This window comes from Colobus angolensis, unplaced genomic scaffold (assembly GCF_000951035.1).
Source record: "Colobus angolensis palliatus isolate OR3802 unplaced genomic scaffold, Cang.pa_1.0 Scaffold248, whole genome shotgun sequence".
Classification (NCBI taxonomy): Eukaryota; Metazoa; Chordata; class Mammalia; order Primates; family Cercopithecidae; genus Colobus; species Colobus angolensis.
Window position 1 is genome coordinate 710212 of NW_012115688.1, and position 19537 is coordinate 729748.

Consider the following 19537-nt stretch of genomic DNA (forward strand, 5'->3'; position numbering starts at 1 on the left):
ACCTGCCCAGCACTCATTACTCCAGTCATCTGATAACATTGAAGCTTTCCTTTAGGATCTACCCTCCCCACCTCTTCCTCAAGTCCATGCAGACTGTGGGGAGGTGACATGTTTTACGTACTGACTAGTCAGAACATCAGATATCCTTGATCCACAGTAGTTGGCTCAGAAATAAACATGCAACAAGATCAGTGAAAGTGAAAATCAAATTCTGGGACACCTCGAGGTCACAAAGAGGATGGAAGATAATCCCAGGGTTGCTGGCAACCATTTTGCCCCCCTGAGAGTAAGTGGTCATAGTTGTGATATGCAAGTACGCCTGAAATTAAAGTACTGTGGGTCTTTTATGCATAAACCCATCTCCCCTTTTCTGTTAATCTAGTTTAACTTTACTTTATTCTATTTTGAAATGAAAGTCCAAACTATGATATAAATGAATGAGTTATAGACACTTTCTGCAGAGAGCTCCTAGTCTCATGGAGGAAACAGGCAAGCATAGTGCAATAAGCACATTGAGCATATACTGGCTGACAGGTAGATGCAATGGGCAATTTGCCTACACACTTCATGAATCAACATTTATTGAGTGCAATGCCCACAGCACAGAGTATTATGGCATCTAGCATTGTCAATATTTCTTCCTCACAGTGCATCTTGGATACATTATTGGTCTTGTTGATTCACTACTTTCTATGTCAGTTGTCTTGTTATTACTCACCTCTCTGTGTCTGCCAACAATAACTCCAGATGCTTTTAAAGTAGAAAATACAAGTGAGCGCATTATGTGCCTGTCAGTGAGCAGTTGGAGGGAGACAGGCTTCATGGTTGGTTTACAGGATGACTTCACACTCTATAACCATTTTTAATTGAATTCTTTGATTTGTTTGGATGATGACATGTGGGGTAATGTTGTAAACCAAGAATTCTGATTGATGGATTACATTGCTCAACCTTCATATGCAGTTCATTTGTGTCTTTGAAGATGTTTATTTGAATGAATCTAATTTTAGTGTGCAGTAGATTTTTATTTTTAAATAATGACAGCAGAAGTTTGTTTTTTCCCCCATGAAATCCCCTATTTCTTTTTTTGTGATGTGTGGAACTCTACCACCTCTTTGCTTCAGGCTAGTGCTGTACAGTAGAACTATAATGCACATCAACCTATATAATTTTAAATTTTCTGGTAGCCATAGGAAAAAATAAAGCAAAAAGAAATAGGGAAAATTTATGTTGCTATTATATTTCAGTTCAATACCTTAAAACTGGTATTTCAAAATATCACCTGCAAAAATTAATGAAATACTTTTATTTTTCACATAAGTCTTCAGAGTCCAGTGTGCATTTTATACTTACTGCACTTTCAGTTCAGGCTAGCCACATTTCAAGTGTCCAGTAATGGCTACTGTCTTGGGCAGTACAGGTATCGCCATCTCCTACCCTGAAGTTCCCTAACAGATACAGTGAAATCTAACAGGTAGAAGAATAGTCCCTTTGTGTTGACTGGTTTGCTAAAATTGTTTGTCTTCCAAACAGTAGTTTCAGAGAACGTACAGTTTTCAGCTGAATACTCTGGTGTGGACAGGTTGGTATTTTGGTTTGGAGGTACTTGGCCATTATATACTTACTTTGGTTCTATTTCTCTGCAGAGTTCTGGATAATATGCACCCATTATATGGGTCATATAGTTTCTATGCAGAAATTTCTATGTCATTATATTTCTATAATTCTTTCGCCTGCCCAGCATTCGTTACTCCAGTCATCTGAGTAATTGTACAGAAAACTGTACAATTCTGATAGCAAAAACTGAATATAAAATAAAGAGACTGAATTAAATGTTTCTTTTGAAGATAAGTGAAATAGGTCATGTTCTGAAAATTTTCAGAATGTACATGTTGATTTTCTTCTAATTATGTTTGGTTAAAACTTGCTAGTTTAATTAACTTTTGCTATTTTTTTCAAATGGAAACCTCTTTATTAAGTGTCAGCCTTATAGCTTGTTTTTGTAATAACTTTCTTAGTTATACTAAATAGCTATACTAAATAACATGTTTAAGTATACTAAATAACATATGTAGAAAGCAAAGCAATTATAGTTTAAAAAATATCCATGGTCCGGAAATTAAAACCCAGTGTCCCACTATTATAAATTTCCCTCCCTTATAGAGGGGTTGAGTGACAAAAATAATTCAGAGCAGTGGGCATTCGAAAACAAATTGGATCTGACTTGAGGTCACATTTAGTGTATCAGAAATTTTAGTTAACTTGTATTTCTACTCAAATGGATTTGAACAAATTTTCCTTGCTGGTGGCAATGCTAGCACCGAAGCAGGCAATTTCCACAGAAAGGCAGGCTACATCACCCCAGGAGTAAGATTTTTCTAAGCTCTACTCCAGAGGTGGTTTCTTTCATAGCTGGAGAGTTAGAGCTGGTCTTTATTTTTAATGTTTTATTCCCTTGCTGAGTCCTGGCTTCCGTAGGCCCAAAAAGTAGGGGAGGGTTTTCTCGGGAACACGTGAAATGAGGAGCTGTTGGTGTTTATTCTACAGAAAGAATTCTCAGTTTACGGAAATGGTAGTGGGTGCTCTTCAGGTGTGCCTTCTTTCTCTGTCTATTCTTGTTGCTAGAATGAGCATGAATGGGTGCATATTAGCCAGAATTCTGCATAGAAACAGAATCAACAAGTTCTTTTTTTTTACATATAAATATGTATGTGTGTGTGAGTGTGTAAAGAAATGCATTATAAGGGCCAGGCATGGTGGCTCACGCTTGCCATCACAGAGCTTTCAAAGACGGAGGTGGGAGCATTGCTTGAAACCAGGAGTTCAAGACCAGCCTGGGAAACATAGTGAGATCCTGTGATATGGTTTGGCTGTATCCCCACCCAAATCTCGTCTTGAACTGTAGCTCTAATTATTCTCGTGTGTTGTGGGGGGAACCTGGTGGGAGATAATTGAATCATGGGGGCAGATTCCCCCATTACTGTTCTCATGGTAGTGAATAAGTCTCATGTGATCTGATGGTTTCATAAGGGATTCCCCCTTTTGATTGGTTCTCATTCTCTCTTGCCTGCTGCCATGTAAGACGTGCATTTCATCTTCCTCCATGGTTGTGAGACCTCCCCAGTCACGTGGAACTGTGAGCCCCTTAAACTTACTTTCTTTTATAAATTACCCTGTCTTAGGTGTGTATTAGCAACATGAAAACAGACTAATACACTCCATCTCTATAAAACATAAAAGAAATATATTAGCTGGGCATGGTGGCATACTCCTGTGGTCCTAGCTACTTCGTAGGCTGAGGCAGGAGGATCGCTTGAGCCCATGAATTGCAGGCTGCAGTGAGCTATGATAGTGCCACTGCACTCTAGCCTGGGTTACAACGAGACCCTTTCTCAAAAAAAGAAATTTACTATACTATTATAATATTATTTAATTCATGCATTATGAAGACTGAGAAGTCCCAAGACTCGCTGAGAAGATGGAGACCCAGGAAAGCCAATGGTATGAGCTACAGTCTGAGTTAGAAGGTAGCAGAAGATCCATATCCCAACTCAGAGACAGAGGGATTCTTCCTTACTCAGCCTTTGTGTTCTATTTAGGCCTTCAGTGGATGAATGAGACCCACTCAGTGGATGAATGAGACCCACTGGGGTGGGCCATCTGCTTTACTCAGTCTACTGATTCAAATGTTGGTTTCACACAGAAACACCCTCACAGACACACCCAGAATGATGCTTAAATCTTTGGGCACTGGCTGGCCTCGATGGCTCCTGCCTGTAATCCCAGCACTTTGGGAGGCTGAGGCAGGTGAATCACGAGGTCAGGAGTTGGAGACCAACCCGGGCAACATGGCGAGACCCCGTCTCTACTAAAAATACAAAAAATTAGCTGGGCGTGGTGGTGGGCACCTGTAATCCCAGCTACTCTGGAGGCTGAGGCAGGAGAATCGCTTGAACCCAAGAGGCAGAGGTTGCAGTGAGCCAAGATTGTGCCACTGCACTCCAGCCCAGGTGATAATGTGAGACTCTGTCTCCAAAAAAAAAAAGGGTGCTTTGTGGCCCATCAAGTTGACAAATAAAATTAACCATCACAGGCCTTTTCACCATTCATTGGTAAAGTTGACTTTGCACCTCCTCATAACACACTCCAGTTGTGTTTTTACATTTAGTCATGTGCTTATTTGAATAATGTCTGTCTTCTGTACTAGATGGCTAGTGTCATGAATGTATGAACGCCAATATAATGATATATTATTAAATATTTTTAAAGTCCAAGTCCATCTACTGATTCATGAAATGTGTCTCAAGTGTCAAGCAGGTCCAACCAGAGAGTATCTAGAAAGCAATATGGCCCTAGTGGTCCTGCAAAAAGGCATTGGCATGAGACTGACTCCAGCATGCTCTTTTGTACTGAATGCCAGGAAAGGTCTTGCTGATGAATTGACAGAGACTGGGGGATATATGTCAGGGAGCCAGCCATGTGGCTGTGATCAGGAAGAGCACCCCAGCAGGATGGCAGTGAGTGTGAATGCCCTGTGATAAGGAGGAATGGTACACTCCAGGAACTCAAATACTCAATAAGCATCGAGCATCACAATAAATTATTGCTGCCATACTACTCTCTTCTACTCATCACCTAAAACAGATAGTCACTGGCTGTTCATGCTTCATTGGCACTTGTGCAAAAATGAGGGTTTCAATTGGAATAATTGAGCCAATGGAAAGATGTTGTGACCTTCCAAAACGAATGAATAAACATGGAGTATCTGAAAGGCCAGAATATTATATTTTTTGCTACACTGTGAAGTTTGATGATAAAAAGGAGGGTTTTAGAATGATTTATTGCACTAAATGCATTTCTGTTGCCATATTGGCTGGGTGCTAAAGGGGGTTCCCAGCTACCTGTACTCAGTCCTGGGTTTGGGTCTAGTTCATTTCTGAAAAGGGACTTCCAGTGTTATTAGTGTCTCCTTTCTAATGCTCAATTTTATTGTTCTTGAACCATCAGTTTCTCAGCAGGGATTACAACAACCAAGGGAGGTCTCTGACTACCTGCTAAGATGGTAGAGGAATTGAAAGAGTTGGTTTTAGTCCCAAGACTCTTAACAAATACTGTGTTCTTGTGCAAATTATTTCCCCTTTCTAGGCTTCAGTTTACTCACTTGAAGATAGGATTAGGGATGCATTTCTCAAACTGCCATCTTTATGTACCTCCATAGGCCTTATTTGGATTGCTTGAAAAATTCAGATTCCTAGGCCCCATTCCAGATCTATTGAATCTGTACTTTCAATAAGTATGCTAGAGGATCCTCATGCTCACCAAATTTTGAGAATCAGTGAATTTTTTTAAAAGAGGTTAGGCCTAGTCATACATTTAAACATTTTTGATTCTTTGTAGGAAATTTTTTTTCAAATTTTGGGTTGCAACCAATTCATGGGTCATAAATCAATCAATTCAGTTGCTTATGACCAACATTAATAAGAAAGAAAATATCATAAAGTAACATAAAATAGAAGAGACTACGTCTGGTTGTATAATATCTAGGAAGAGTGAGTATTTCATGATACTTTGTAGTGTGTGCACTGAGCCATGTTATAAAATGTGTATGGGTGTGTGTGCTAATTCTTAGCCATGGCTTTTAGTCAAAATGGTTTAAGAGACACAATTATAGAGCATCAAAATTTAATAGATCTATACAGTCATATATGTAATTGTCCCCCAAGTAAGTAGTATCGGGTGAGCCGATTTGATCCCACCCAGACAAATACTGAGAATTATACTAAGGTAATATTAGCAGGAGGTATGGAATCACCGAATAAGTCTTTTCTAGCACTATAGGTCTTAAAGATTATAAACATCTCTCTACATTGGTGCCATTTTTTTTTTCTTTACTCCGAAAGCACAAGAAAGATTTCCATTAAGCATTTGAACAGAAATGGAGCATTTTTCCTCCCATGTTAGTAAATGCTTGCCTTTGATAGCCTAGCTTTTAGCTGAGCTCAGATTCAAGACAAGGCTTGTTTGATGAAGCAGACCCGTCAGAGTGGTTCACCATAAATGCCATAAACCTGTTGATTTAAGGGTTTCAGTGTATACTGTAGGTCATCAAGCCCTAAACAGAGCACATGGTTTTTGATCTTAGGATTCAGTTCTCCATTGTAAATCTGTCAGCCTTGTCTGTTGAGTCAGCTACTGCGAGCAGAATGTCTGTGATACTATTTATCCTGTCATATCAGCTTAGGAGAACAGTTTTTTGTTATTCTCTGTGGAATAAGCCAGTCCCCAGTTAAATGCTACTTTTGACACTAATGCAGTTTCTTATCTCTCTTTTGTTCGGTGTCTGTTTCGTAGGACAAGGCTTCAGGCAATGTAACTTTAGTCTAAAGATTTTGACTAAAATGTGGCCACTCAGTTTACAAGGTGCTTCTGCAATCCTGCATAGTGCTTTCTCTCCTTTGAAGAATATTTCAGTTTCTGTTTTAAAGGTAATTAATGGAAATAGCATATACGTCTATACGTCTAGAAAGGTACACAAATAATGAGTACACAGCTCTCCCATTATCCTTGGAGGATACATTCCAGTACCTCCAATGGATGCCTGAAACTCCAGATGGTACTGCACCCAATATTAAACTATTTTTTCTTCAATATATGTGTGTCTATATATACACCTATCTATGATAAAGTTTATCTATGATAAAGTTTAACTTATAAATTAGGCACAGTAAGAGATTATCAATAATAATAAAATAGAACAAGTGTAACATACACTGTATGAAAAGTTATGTGACTATAGTCTTTCTCTCAATGTATCTTATAATTACTCATCTATTTTAAGAGTGTGGTTGATTTTGAGTAACTGAAACCATGGAAAGTGAAACGTGGTTAAGGAGGAACTATTGTATACAGCTCAACTGACTTTCAGAAAGTGGCCACACTCCTCTAACCACCAACCAGATGAAAATATATCATGTCACCATCATTGCAAAGGCCTTCACTCATACCTTCTCTCAGTTCCAAATTGTCTCACTCCACAAACATAATTGCTACCATGACTTCTGTCACAGAAGGATGGTTTTACCTTTTTTTGAACTTGGTATAAATGCAATCAATAGAGTGCTCTAATTTGACAAGTTTCTTTTGCTCAACAGTATGTTCATAATATCCATCCATGTTGTTACATGTAGCTGTAGTTTATTTGCATTTCTTCACAGTATCTCACCTCATGAATAAGCTACCATTTATCTGTTTTTTGTTGACAGACATTTGGGTTGTTTCTGGTTTGGGGATATTACAAATAATGCTGTTGTGACTATTCTTTTTGCAGGTCTTATGGTTCAGATGTACTCCTTTCTGTTGGCTATATTTATCTAGAAATGGAATTTTGGGGTCATCTAGCATGTGCACATTCAGCTTTGGTAGAAAATACCAGTTTTCCGAAGTCGTTATACCAATTTACATTCCCACAAACTGTCCATATAAGTTCCACATGTTTCTCATGTTTGCGAGTACTTGGTATTTTTGTGTTTTTAAATTTTAATCTAGAGTATGCTTAGGATATCATATTGTGAATCTGTGTCTCTCTGATGACTAAAGAAGTTGAGCAAATTTTTCACATTTACTGGACATTTAGATATTTGTTACATATCTCCCTAAGTTTTTTTTGCCATTTTTCTATTAGATTTTTCTGGATATGGCATCTCTTTGGATAAGTGTATTTTCCTGTACATCCCAGTATGCCTTTTTATCCTTTTAATGGCTTTTTAAATATGAATCACTTTGTAAATTTTAATTTCTCGCAATGCGTCAGTCTCTGGCTTCCTGTATTAAAACACTTTCTTACATCCAAGATCATGAAAATACTTTCCAGTGCAAAATTCTATAAGTTATATTTATTTGCCTTTACATTTAGTTTATAATCTGCTTGGAATTAAGTTTTTGAATGATAGGAAATGCAGGTCTAGATACCATTTTCTCCCAATTGGATATTCAGGTGATATAGCATTTTATCAGAAAGACACTACAAGCACACTACATTGCTATCCGATACTTGTCATAGGTGATTGTGTATGTGTTGGTTTGTTTCTGAGTTCTGTATTTTATTTCACTTTTTAAAAAAGTCTTTATTCTAATACCACACCTTATTAATTATGGTAGGTTTGTAACATGTCTTACTTGTATTTAGGAGTATAAGTCCCTCATCTTTGTACTTTTGGATTGTCCTGACTATATTGTGTTCTTTGCTTTTTAGCATTAGTTTGCCAATTTCTACCAAAATTCTGCTGGGATATTTATTTGGACTGCATTGAATTTACAGGCTAATATTTATGTTATTGTTTTTCAGTCTATAAACATGGTATATCTAATTTGGTTAAGTCTTAAATTCTTTTCAGTGATGTTTTGTAGTTTTCATTATAGAGATCTTGCTCATTTTTAGATTGTTATTCTTGCCTGTTTGATATTTTTATGCTATTTAAAAATGGAATAATTGTATTTATTTTCTAATTTTCTGCTACAGAGATACAGAAATAAAGTTGATTTTTGTATATAGATTCTTATTAAGAACTCTCTCACTTATCAATTGTAGAAGTTTACTTATAAATTCTTTTTTCTTCAATTTTTATTTAGATTCAGGAGGTATAAATGTGCAGGTTTGTTACATGAGTGTTTTGCGTGATGTTGAGGTCTGGGGTGTGAATAATCCTGTCACCCAGGTAGTGAGCAGTGTACCCAATAGGTAGTTTTTCAGCCCTTTCTCCTTTCCTTCCCTCTCCCTTCTAGTAATCCCCAGTGTCTAATTTTCCTACTTTATATCCATGTGTACCCAATGTTTAGCTCCCCCTGTGAAAACATGTAGTATTTGGTTTTCTGTTTCTGTGTTAATTTGCTTAGGATAATGGTGTCCAGTTGCATTCATGTTGCTGCAAAAAACAAAAACAAAAAATCATGATATTCTTTTTTTATGGCTGTGTATACAGTTACCACATTTTATCTGTCCAGTTCACTATTGATGGGCTGTTATGTTTATTCTGCCTCTTTGCTATTGTGAATAGTGCTGTGATGAACATATGAGCGCATGTGTCTTTTTGGTAGAATGATTTATTTTCCTTTGGGTATATACCTGGTAATGTTATAAACTCCTTTCAGTTTTTTAAACATACAGTCATGTTTCCGATGAATAATGACTGTTTTCCCCTTCCCCCAATTTTCATGGATTTATTTGTTTATTTATTTATTGCTTATTGTAGTGTCAAGGACCTCAAGTGTGGTGATAATTACAAGTGATCAAAGCAAGCATCTTTGTTTCAATCGTGATCTTGGAGGGCAAGGTTTTATTTCACTGTTATGCATGATAACTGTGGGTTTCTTTGGAGATACCTTCTATCAGATTGATGATAACACCTTTTATTTATAATTCTCTAATAATTTATATCTATACATTATATTTTCAGCATCTATTTTGACCATATGATTTTTCTCTTTTTTTTCCTCAGGAAATGGGTTGGTTTTCCAAATGTTAAGCCAGCCTTGGCTTTCTGGTATAAAACTTACTTGGTTATGATGTATCACTTTTAGTCATTGCTAGATTTCATTTGTAAATTTTTTAAGATTTCACATCTGTATGTTTGTGAGAAAATTTGGTCTATAATTTCACTGTTACACCCTTGTCAGGTTTGGGTATCAAAGTTAGACTATTTTCATAAAGTGAATTAAAAAATGTAGATTTTTTTCTACTGCTTTCTTTGAGTTTAATATCTCTTTCATTTTCTTACATAGATTATTAGATCATCACTTTTTCAACTTTAATCCCTGATGTATTTGGAAGTAGGATCTGTGAGAGGGTAGTAAAGGTTAAATGAGGTCATAAAGAAGGCGCTCTAATCTGATAGGACTAGTGTCCTTATAAGAAGAGGCAGAGATACAGAGATCTCCCTCTCCACCATGTGAGGACACAGTGAAAACGTGGCCATCTGTAATCTAGGAAGTCAGCCCTCATCAGGAACCAAAGTGACCAGAACTTTGATATTAGACTTTTTAGCCTCCAGAACTGTAAGAAAATAAATTTCTGTGGTATAAGCCACATGGTGTATGGTATTTTGTTAGGAAAGCCCTGGCAGGCAATATAAGAGGTTAATCACTTAAGATCTCCCATCTATTAAGGCAGAGGAATAACTTTTGTAGGCTTAACACTGCTTTCTCACTTTGGGAAAGTTGAACTTAAGAACACACAGGAAGGGATCGTTTCCTGAGGTGTATTTCTTCAGCATCAAATTGAGCTGAAACTTGACTATAGGCCATCTGCTCATTCAAAGCATTACAATAAATCTGTCCCATTGATGATCAAAATGAGAGCTGCACTGGACTCAGGATTGGACATTGCAAGCTGTTCTCCCAAGTGGGATGGAAAGGTGCTCGAGGTATTGCAACAGATCCCGCTGTTTCGATTTGATTTTCATTCAGGATTGAAAAATTTTGAATGCAGTTGACCATGAGCTGCTTGTCTGGACATGAATTTGGATCCACTTAGCTGTCAGCATGCCCCAGAGGAGTCCAGATTTTCTCTCCCAGTCCAAGCACAGGGGTGGCCAAGTGCTGCTTCAAGACAAATGTTCCCTTTGTCTGGATTTTAATGTCACCTTCAGTCAGAGCTGATCTGCCCAAAGTCACTCTGAATTTTTTCCTCACCAGTGGCTAAGGTAATTAACAGCAGTGCTAAAAACATTTTCTCCCCCCTGGGGACTCTGGCCTTGTTCATTAAGACACTGTTCAAACATCCTTTTCAGCAAAAATTCTTCTCTGATACTCCCAGACTGTGTTAAGGATTCGTGCTTTGAGTTCTTGGGGCTTATCTTTGTCATCATGCTGCACTGTAGTTGCCAGTTTACTTGGCCATCTTCCTACTAGATAAGGAGCTTCTTGAGGATGGAGAGTGGTTCTCATCTTTGCAGCTTCAGAGCCTAGCATAGAATCAGTCACCTTAGATGCAAAGGATCACAGAGTGGACTGTGTGAGAAATATGTTAGAAAACAAGATGGACAGAATGACGTGGATTGGGCTTAGGGAAGTTATATCCTTTCATTACACAAACAGAGCAAACAAAACACTCCAGCACTGTTAACTACTCCATCTATTATGTATTTGAGAGTCAAATTATATTTGCTCTTATTTCCAGTGTTGATTCTTAGATGACATTTCGCCCCACAGAGTTTATAGTAAATTTTCTATGATTTCCTTTCTTCTTTCTTATAATTTTATTATGGCCATTGGTTCTACAGACTTATAGAGAAGAACTTATAGAGAAATCCTGGGTCTGTATGATTATATAGTACAGTGGAATTGAGGTTTGCACTTAAAATCTGTTTCCCCTCTAAATCGAATTTTTTGTGGCCCTGAAAAGTTATCCTGCAAATCTATTTTCTTGTTGCCCTGAGAAGGACCACCTTCCCTTTGGTCATAGGCATCTATTGACTTGTGGAGTTTGATGATTGTTTTAGCAGAAATACAGAAGTCACTTCAAGCTCTTGATTTATTCATTCACATTTGTTTTGCTCGTCTACCTCCTTCTCTTCCTCCTGCCAGGAGACACAGTTGTCTTTAAAGGGCAAAGCTTTTTGATTCACAGGAATTACCATCTGAAGAATTTTCAGATTGTACTCTGCAGAAAGTGGAGGAAGGGAGGAAGGGAGAGAGGGAGGGAGGAAGTGAGGAAGGGAGGAAGAGGGGGAGGGAGGAAGTAGGGGGGGAGGGAGGAAGTGAGGGGGGAGTGAGGGAGGGGGAAAGGGTTGCTTCCAGTGTAAAACGCCGATTGCCATTCAGATCTCTGCTCCAAGGTCACAATCTTAGGAACACCTTCCTTCCCAGCCAACCCTCTTCTCCAACTAGATTCACTCAAGTCCCTTTGTTTTATACTTTCATGGCGTCATGTCCCTTCCTTTCAAGTTACTTATTTGAAATTGTGTGATTCCTTGGTTATTTGTCTCTCACTAGACTGTAAATGCTATGAAGAGGGCTGTGTCTGATTTTTCCCAGCATCTCTGATGTATATGAATATTCAGCATAATCTATTTTGAATGAATGAATGACTCAGTCTCACCTAAACAGATAGTAAACTGACTGAGACATGAAGATCATTTAGGTGTTGTTCCGAGGACATGACTGAGGCATCAGTAGGCTGTATTCCAGGCAGAGGGACAGAGATATTCAGAGGGCAGGGAACTATTACTATTGACTTTTAACTACATTGGTCCCTAAACCTTCTCTCCTCCCATTCTCTCATTTTCTATTTTTTCATGTCGTATGACAGTGGGATGTGTAGTGAGTTAGAAGCACAAGCTCTGAGGATAGATAACCACTCTGCCACTTCATAAAATTGTTGTGACATTGAGAAAGTTGCTTGACTCTTTACACTGCCAACCTCCAAATTTCATTATGTGGATTCAATGAGGTGACTTAAAGGATGCTCAGTAAGTGCTGGTTTATTATTAACAGCCTAAGGATAAAAAAAATTCTCTCTGGACTCACATTTATGACTCCATCTCTTAATGGTACCAACACTCTCTTAATAATAAATTCTTATCTTTCCCACTTATCTATATGACCTTGGGTAAGTCATTTGACCTCTTTGTGCGTCAGTTGCCTTAACTACAAAGTTGGCATTGTTACCTGTCACCTTGTTATAGTGAGTATGAAATTGCATTAACACATGTACGAAGGTTTAAACAGAACAGTACTTTGCACATAATAAGCAGTTAACACAGCGGCTACTGTTGTAATTTATGATAATGATGAAAAGGATAATTATTAATAATGTATCACCATGTGATTGCTGCCCAGCAATTGCTCGATGTGTATTTGAGAGAGGTTGTGTTTCAGTGACATTTAGGGCATTTCCCATGAGGAAGCTGGACACAAAGGTAAAAAATTCAGGGCATTCAACCGTGGCTGGAGTTCTTGGTCTTGAGCCAGGTACCTTTTAAAAAGGCAGAGAGTTAGAATAATTTTGTAAAGTTGAGAACTGGAACTCAAAACTTTGCTTTTTGGAGGCCAACAGTGCTCATCCAGCCTTCATTTTGTTTTGTGAAAATGTATTTTCTATTGTTAGTGTTTAATTATTCAGGTTGATCAAATGAAGGAAAGGAAGGCACATAAACAAATCTTCGACTTAAAGTTATTTTTAAAAGTTATTTACGTTCTGTCTAAATCTGGGACTTAAATTTGCTCTCAGAGTTTAAATCCCTGTGAGTGATGCCACCGCTCACAAGTAGGTTCAGTTCTTTCCTTCTCCACCTCAAATGCTCCAGGCCACACCCAGGGATTTGCAGGAGCCTGGAAAAGCCCCCTCTATGTTAGGACCTAACACACCTAGAAGGTGCTCCAGGACTATCGGGATAATAGGCCTTGCTGGCCCCTGGGCCTGCTTCCGGAAGAGGACAGGAGTGCTCAGAGGTGGAGGGACTGGACATCTGCCAGTGGAATATTCCTTTCATTGGGCAGGAAGCAAGTGATGGGTCATATTTTGTGTTGCAGTAGGAAACTTAGGAAATTGAGTATCTCATTATATAACTAAAGTTCTTTGTAATCCTGTGTGTTTGCAACTGTTCTAGAAGGAGACAGAGTGTATTAGCGTTCTGTAGAAACACAGAACCAATAGGACATACAGTTAGGTAGGTAGGTAAGTAGGTAGCTAGATAGCTAGGGAATTTATTATTGGGATTGGTTCGTGCCATTATGGAGGCTGAAAATTCCCACAATATGCTGTCTGCAAGCTAGAGAACCAGAAAAGATGGAGATGTGATTTGACCTGGGTCTGAATACCTGAAATCCAAGGGAGCCAAAGGTGTAACTCTCACTCCAAGGCTGACAGCCTGAGAATGTGGAGGCTGCTGATGTAAATCCCAAACAACACAAGTCCAAGAACCTGGAGCGCTGATGTCCTAGGGCAGAAGAAGAGAGAGAGAGAGAGAAAGAAACTTCATCCTTCCTCTTCATTTTTGTTCTATCTAGACTAGACCCTCAACAAATTAGATGATGCCTCTCCGTGTCAGTGAAATTCTCTTTAGTCTACGGACTCCCATGCCTTCTCTTCCTTAAATGCCCTCATAGACACACCCAGAAATAACATTCACCAGCTATCGAAGAATCCCTTAGCCCAGTGAGTTTGATACATAAAGTTCATCATCACAGAGAACTTGTCAATTCTAGTGTAGACATGGAGAGCATAGTACTGTGACTGAGGCTCTGCAGCCAGAATTCCAGACCTGGCTTCACCATTTGGTGGCTGTGAAATTTGGACAAATTATTTAAATGTTCTGTGCCTCCCTTTCTACATCTCTAAAATGGAATCAGTAATATCATCCACCTCAAAGGAATGATGAATTAATTTCAGTAATAGTCTGAAAATGGCGTCCAGCACACAGTAAATATATTTGCTACTATCTTGGTTTGTTATGGCTTAATTTATGTTACAATTTGGTTTCTTTCTTTCTTTTATCGTTGTTTCTGTTGTTTTGAGATGGAGTTTAGCTGTTTTGCCCAGGCTGGAGTGAAGTGGCGTGACCTCATCTCACTGCAACCGCTGCCCCTGGGTTCAAGCGATTCTCCTGTCTCAGCCTCCTGAGTAGCTGGGATTATAGGCATCTGCCACCACACCTGGCTAATTTTGTATTTTTAGTAGAGACGAGGTTTCTCCATGTTGGCCAGACTGGTCTCGAACTCCTGACCTCAGGTGATTCACCCACCTGAGCCTCCCAAAGTGGTAGAATTATAGGCATGAGCCACTGTGCCTGGCAATTTGGTTTCTTTCAAAGCAAGAGCCTGAGATAACAATTTGGGTGCAGGTAGTTTATTTGGGAGGTGATCCCAGGAAGCGAAGTGAGCAGACAGATAGAATGAGATAAGGAAGGAAAAGCAACAGTATGAAAGTGCTTTCTAGAGGATTCTTCTGAGGGCACACTGTGAGTTAAATTCTGCCAGAATCTCTTAAGAACCACAGAGAATTCCCCCTGAAATAGGATCTTCACTGGGTTCTACCTTCCATTAGTCAGGGGTTGTCCCAGGAGTCTTAGCTCACTCCATCCCCAAAGGATGGCTGGAGGCTAAGTGGACTGTGGGATAGAAGAAAACCATGGGGAACAGGTGCAAAGATATACAGTGCTGGCTGTAGGTGGGATGTGATCTGCTGGAGGCAAGGCTGAGCTTACCCTGAACTATCTACTGAGCTGGGGCTGAGACGAGAGGAGCCTATAGGGAATGGGTGTAAGACCATGGAGGTCTTCTGTGAGACCCCAAATCGGGGGGTAGATGTTCAACTATGCAGGGTCAGAGATTTCATTTTAAATTGTATTAGCTTATTTTAGATATCTGGCTATGGGGCATTGATTTACTCTAACCAGTGCCACCATAGAGTTATTGATCCTAGAAAGTATTTTTGCTTATTTTAAAGAGAGCCATACCTGGCAAGATGTTCATATAAGCCACTCTCTTCCTAAAGATAGACTTGTGTAGGATTCCAGATTGCACAGACAGAGCTATCTGTAATTAATTTATATTAGAGACTATTACTTAGGGACATTACAGTTATAGTTGTGAATATCATCATTATTGGTAGGAGTGGTAATAGCAGCAGCAGTAATGGTAATCAAGTCATGGTTGCATCCTGAACAGTAGCTATTGACATGTTTTGAGTGCTTAGCGTAACCCAAGCATTGTTCTACTTTGTGCTTGGCAGCATTATATTACTTGTAGCCCCAGACAACTCTATGAAGTATATAGTGTTTTCTCCTCCATTTCTTGATTGAAACAACAAAAGGTCGGTGTGATTAAGCAACTTTCTAGAACCCTAATACCAGCAAGTAGTAGTAGGGTCTCTGACTGAAAAGAAACAGCAGACATCACTAAGTTTTATCTTCTTTTAGGGTAGGGGGACAACAACATAAAAACTTCAGTCAGAACTCCTCTAGCTTCTCTGAGTCTTTCAAGAGATAAATGCTTCATTCACCTGAATTTAAGTGAAAAAGAAGTATCTGGTTCTAACTCTGGGGGATTCAGGTGCTAAGTGATGTCAGAAGGACTTGGTGTGTCTCCATCTTTAGGGCCTACTTTCCTTCTTCGCTGCTTCATCCTCAGCATCCCCCACTGCCTGAAGTGGTACCTAGCCTTACTGCCTATCAGTTAACAGTTTCAGACCAAAGACAGCAATGTGCACAGCGCTGGTGCCTTGGCTGGGATTGAGATAGCCTCATCTCTAAACCTGAGTAAAGTGGCAGCCCCCAAAGCTGGTGGTGGGTCTAGCTGCTACCTGAATCACATGGAAGGGAAGGGTGGCAGGCATTTCCCACAAAGAAGTGTTGCTCCTGGCCCGCAAGAAAAGATGCCAGTCAGGTCAGGATGCTGATGGTCACTGTACAGGTTCATGTCAGCTGTATTTCTCCATATTATAAGTAAATTATTTTTTGTATATTCAACATCTCCCTGCAGCAGCTACCCTGTGACCGTTTTTCTCATCCCACCCAAATGTCTAGGTACATATTTTCAATCTTCTCTCTCTTTAGGTCTTAAACTTATGCTTATTAACACATTTTCATCTTTTTTCTACCTATAACAGTAGCTCTCAACCATGGGGAATTTTGTACCCCAGGGGGTATTCAGCAATGGCTAGAGTTATTTTAGGTTATCACGTTTTGGGGCAGGTACTACTGTCAAGTGGGTAGAGGCCAGGGATGCTGCTAAATTTCCTATAATGAATGCACTGACAGTTCCCACCCCCAAACAACAAAGACTCACCTGACCCAAACTGTCAACAGTGCAGAGATTGAGAAACCATGATCTAGATCAGTGCCTTAAAATGTTTGTTACCAAAGTTATCACAGCTTCCTTTGTGCTAAGCTGGTGGGTTGCTCTCAGGCTTTAGGTTATCTGACTTCTCTGAAGTGTCTGGCAACTTTGATCACTGCCTTCTGGAAGCCCTCCGTTTCTTTGTCATGTGTGATTGTTATACCACCCCCTGGGGTTTCTGCTCTTTTCTCTCTCTCTCTCTTTTTTTTTTTTTTTTTAAGTTTAGTTTTGTTTTTTTGAGACAGAGTGTTGCTCTGTTGCTAGGCTGAAGTGCAGTGACATGATCTTGACTCACTGCAACCTCTGCCTCCCAGGTTCAAGCGATTCTTCTGCCTCAGGCTCCCAAGCAGCTGGGATTACAGGCATGTGTCACCACACCTGGCTAATTTTTGTGTTTTTAGTACAGACAATATTTCACCATATTGGCCAGGTTGGTCTTGAACTCCTAACCTCAGGTGATCCGCCTGCCTCGGTCTCCCAAAGTGCTGGGATTATAGGTGTAAGCCACTATGCCCGGCCCTTGCTCTTCTTTAGACTACTTCTTCCTGATTTCTTACCCTTATCATCCTTTATGTTGGGTGTCCCAAACTCAAATCCTAAGGTCAGGGGGGATATACAAGTAGGTAAAGCCATTTTGCTGTACATAGGACAACACAGAGGACCGTGAGGCAGACAGAGACAGGCGGCTACATCTCAGTAGGGAAGGTGCTTACTGTCTTCAGTTTCTCCGGATCAAGGTCCAAGTGTTGCCTGCTTTGAGTTTTCCAGACAAGCCAACATCTGGATATGATGTGAAATCTTCCGATGTTTAATGTGGGCAACTTACTCAACATTTTTTGTAAGCTCTGCATTTTGCAAAACAAAGCACATGTTTGTTACCCGTTTGCAATCACCCCAAATATCAACATTTTCTCTCTTTTTTGTATAAATCCTATTTCCTTCTCATGCTCTGTATAGTGGGCAGTTGTACTCAGTTCTTGGAATAGATTAACATCACTGTGTTAATGACTCCAAATTCTGTGAGACCTACATATCTATCTAGTTAAGAAGAACCCATTAAACTTGTCAAAAAGAAGAGCATTCCCTTTAGAATGGAGTTCTTTCTTTCTTTGAATATAACGTCTGCTGAATGATAATGAAAATGAAAATGTTTGCAGTGGAAAAGTTGTATCAATTATAGTATTTTAACACTATGGCCATGGCCTGCGGGAAGTCTAACATTCTTTTATATTTGTACTTGGGAAAATTGGAAAAATGAGGACTCTGCCCTTCTTTTGTATACAGTGTATTTCACTTATGTAGGAATACATACACAAAGTTTCTCCTTTCTACACAGTTGAGTTTTCTTCTTTCCCATGTCTAACTTAGATTCTGAAGATATTTTTTTCGTTACTCTACATGTAGAAATAATTGTGTTAGATTTGGGACAGTATGGGTCTCCTAAAAATCATGCAGGCCGGCCATGGTTGCTCACGCCTAAAATTCCAGCACTTTGGGAGGCCAAGGTGGGTGGATCACCTGAGGTCAGGAGTATGAGACCAGCCTGGCCAACATGGTGAAACCCTATCTCTACTAAAAATACAAAAAATTAGCCAGGCATGGTGCTGAGTGCCTTTAATCCCAGCAACTCAGGAGGCTGAGGCAAGAGAATCGCTTGAATCCAGGGGACAGAGGTTGCAGTGAGCCAAGAGCACACCACTGCACTCCAGCCTGGGAGACAGAATGAGACTGTGTCTCAAGAAATTAAAAAAAAAAAAAAAAAAGCAATGAAGACTGGCACTTGTTTAGTGAACAAAGCTGGAATGGCCTTTAATGTTCGACTCTCTGACAACAGCAATGTTTTTGGAATTCACCTGGTCTCTGTGTTTTACAAAACAGTCTCCGTATCTTACATGCCTTCTTGGAATTTTGATTTCCCCTATCTGCTGGAATTTTGAACTTCCTCTCTGCAGGTTTTCTCTTGACTAGCTATCTTACCTTCAACATTTGTTTTTCGATTAAGATATCTACCTTCAAATATTTCCTGTAGTTTTGGTCTAAAATGATTTTTCAGCCTTGTGTTTCTAATAACAACTTCCTTCAAAAATTACACTACTCATGTGAAACTGGTTCATAACCCATATGGTGTCTGGAAATAGTTATTTTTAAATGACTTTATGCTGAAGTGTAGTCATATTTTTTGTAGAAAGGCTGTGATCTGTTTTAAATTTACAGCGGTTTGAAGCCATATTGATAAATTTCTTTCTGCTGATATTTCAAATTTCCCTTTATGGCAAACACAGTAAGTTGATTAACCTTTTGGCTTCCCTTGCTGTCAAGTGGCAATAGCTTTATTTACCCAACTGAAATGTCTAGAGATTAAAAATTCTTTGATTCTAGGTAAAACTTGGGTGGAGTATGATAGGCAGTTATAGGTTATGATTTAGTAACAGAGCTTGGTTGTCAATGGCTAGTGAAAATTCTGGCTTTGGCAAACGTGTTGGGTGGCCTTGACATGTTGCTAAACTTCTTTTGAGTGTCGATTTTGTCATCTACAAAATATTAATGGTATTGTCCCTACCCTAGGGTGCTGTTAGGAATACTAAATGATATTGAGTAGCTGGGTACCCTGCCTGACTCACAGTGGCAAATGCTTCAAAAACATTAGAAAATATCATGACTATCATTGAAACTTGGAGTAGCAGTGGTAGTAATAATATCATAT

At 39.2% G+C, this 19537-nt stretch overlaps 1 protein-coding gene across 1 annotated transcript in view; it reads left to right on the top strand.

Annotated features, from left to right (window-relative positions):
* ADAMTS18 (ADAM metallopeptidase with thrombospondin type 1 motif, 18) overlaps positions 1-19537 on the top strand; it is a 160801-nt gene that overhangs the window by 20514 nt on the left and 120750 nt on the right. Inside the window, 4 exon segments of the mRNA XM_011946030.1 lie at positions 1534-1602; positions 6352-6485; positions 10314-10418; positions 15552-15603. Of these exon segments, the coding sequence (XP_011801420.1) occupies positions 1534-1602; positions 6352-6485; positions 10314-10418; positions 15552-15603 (360 nt within the window).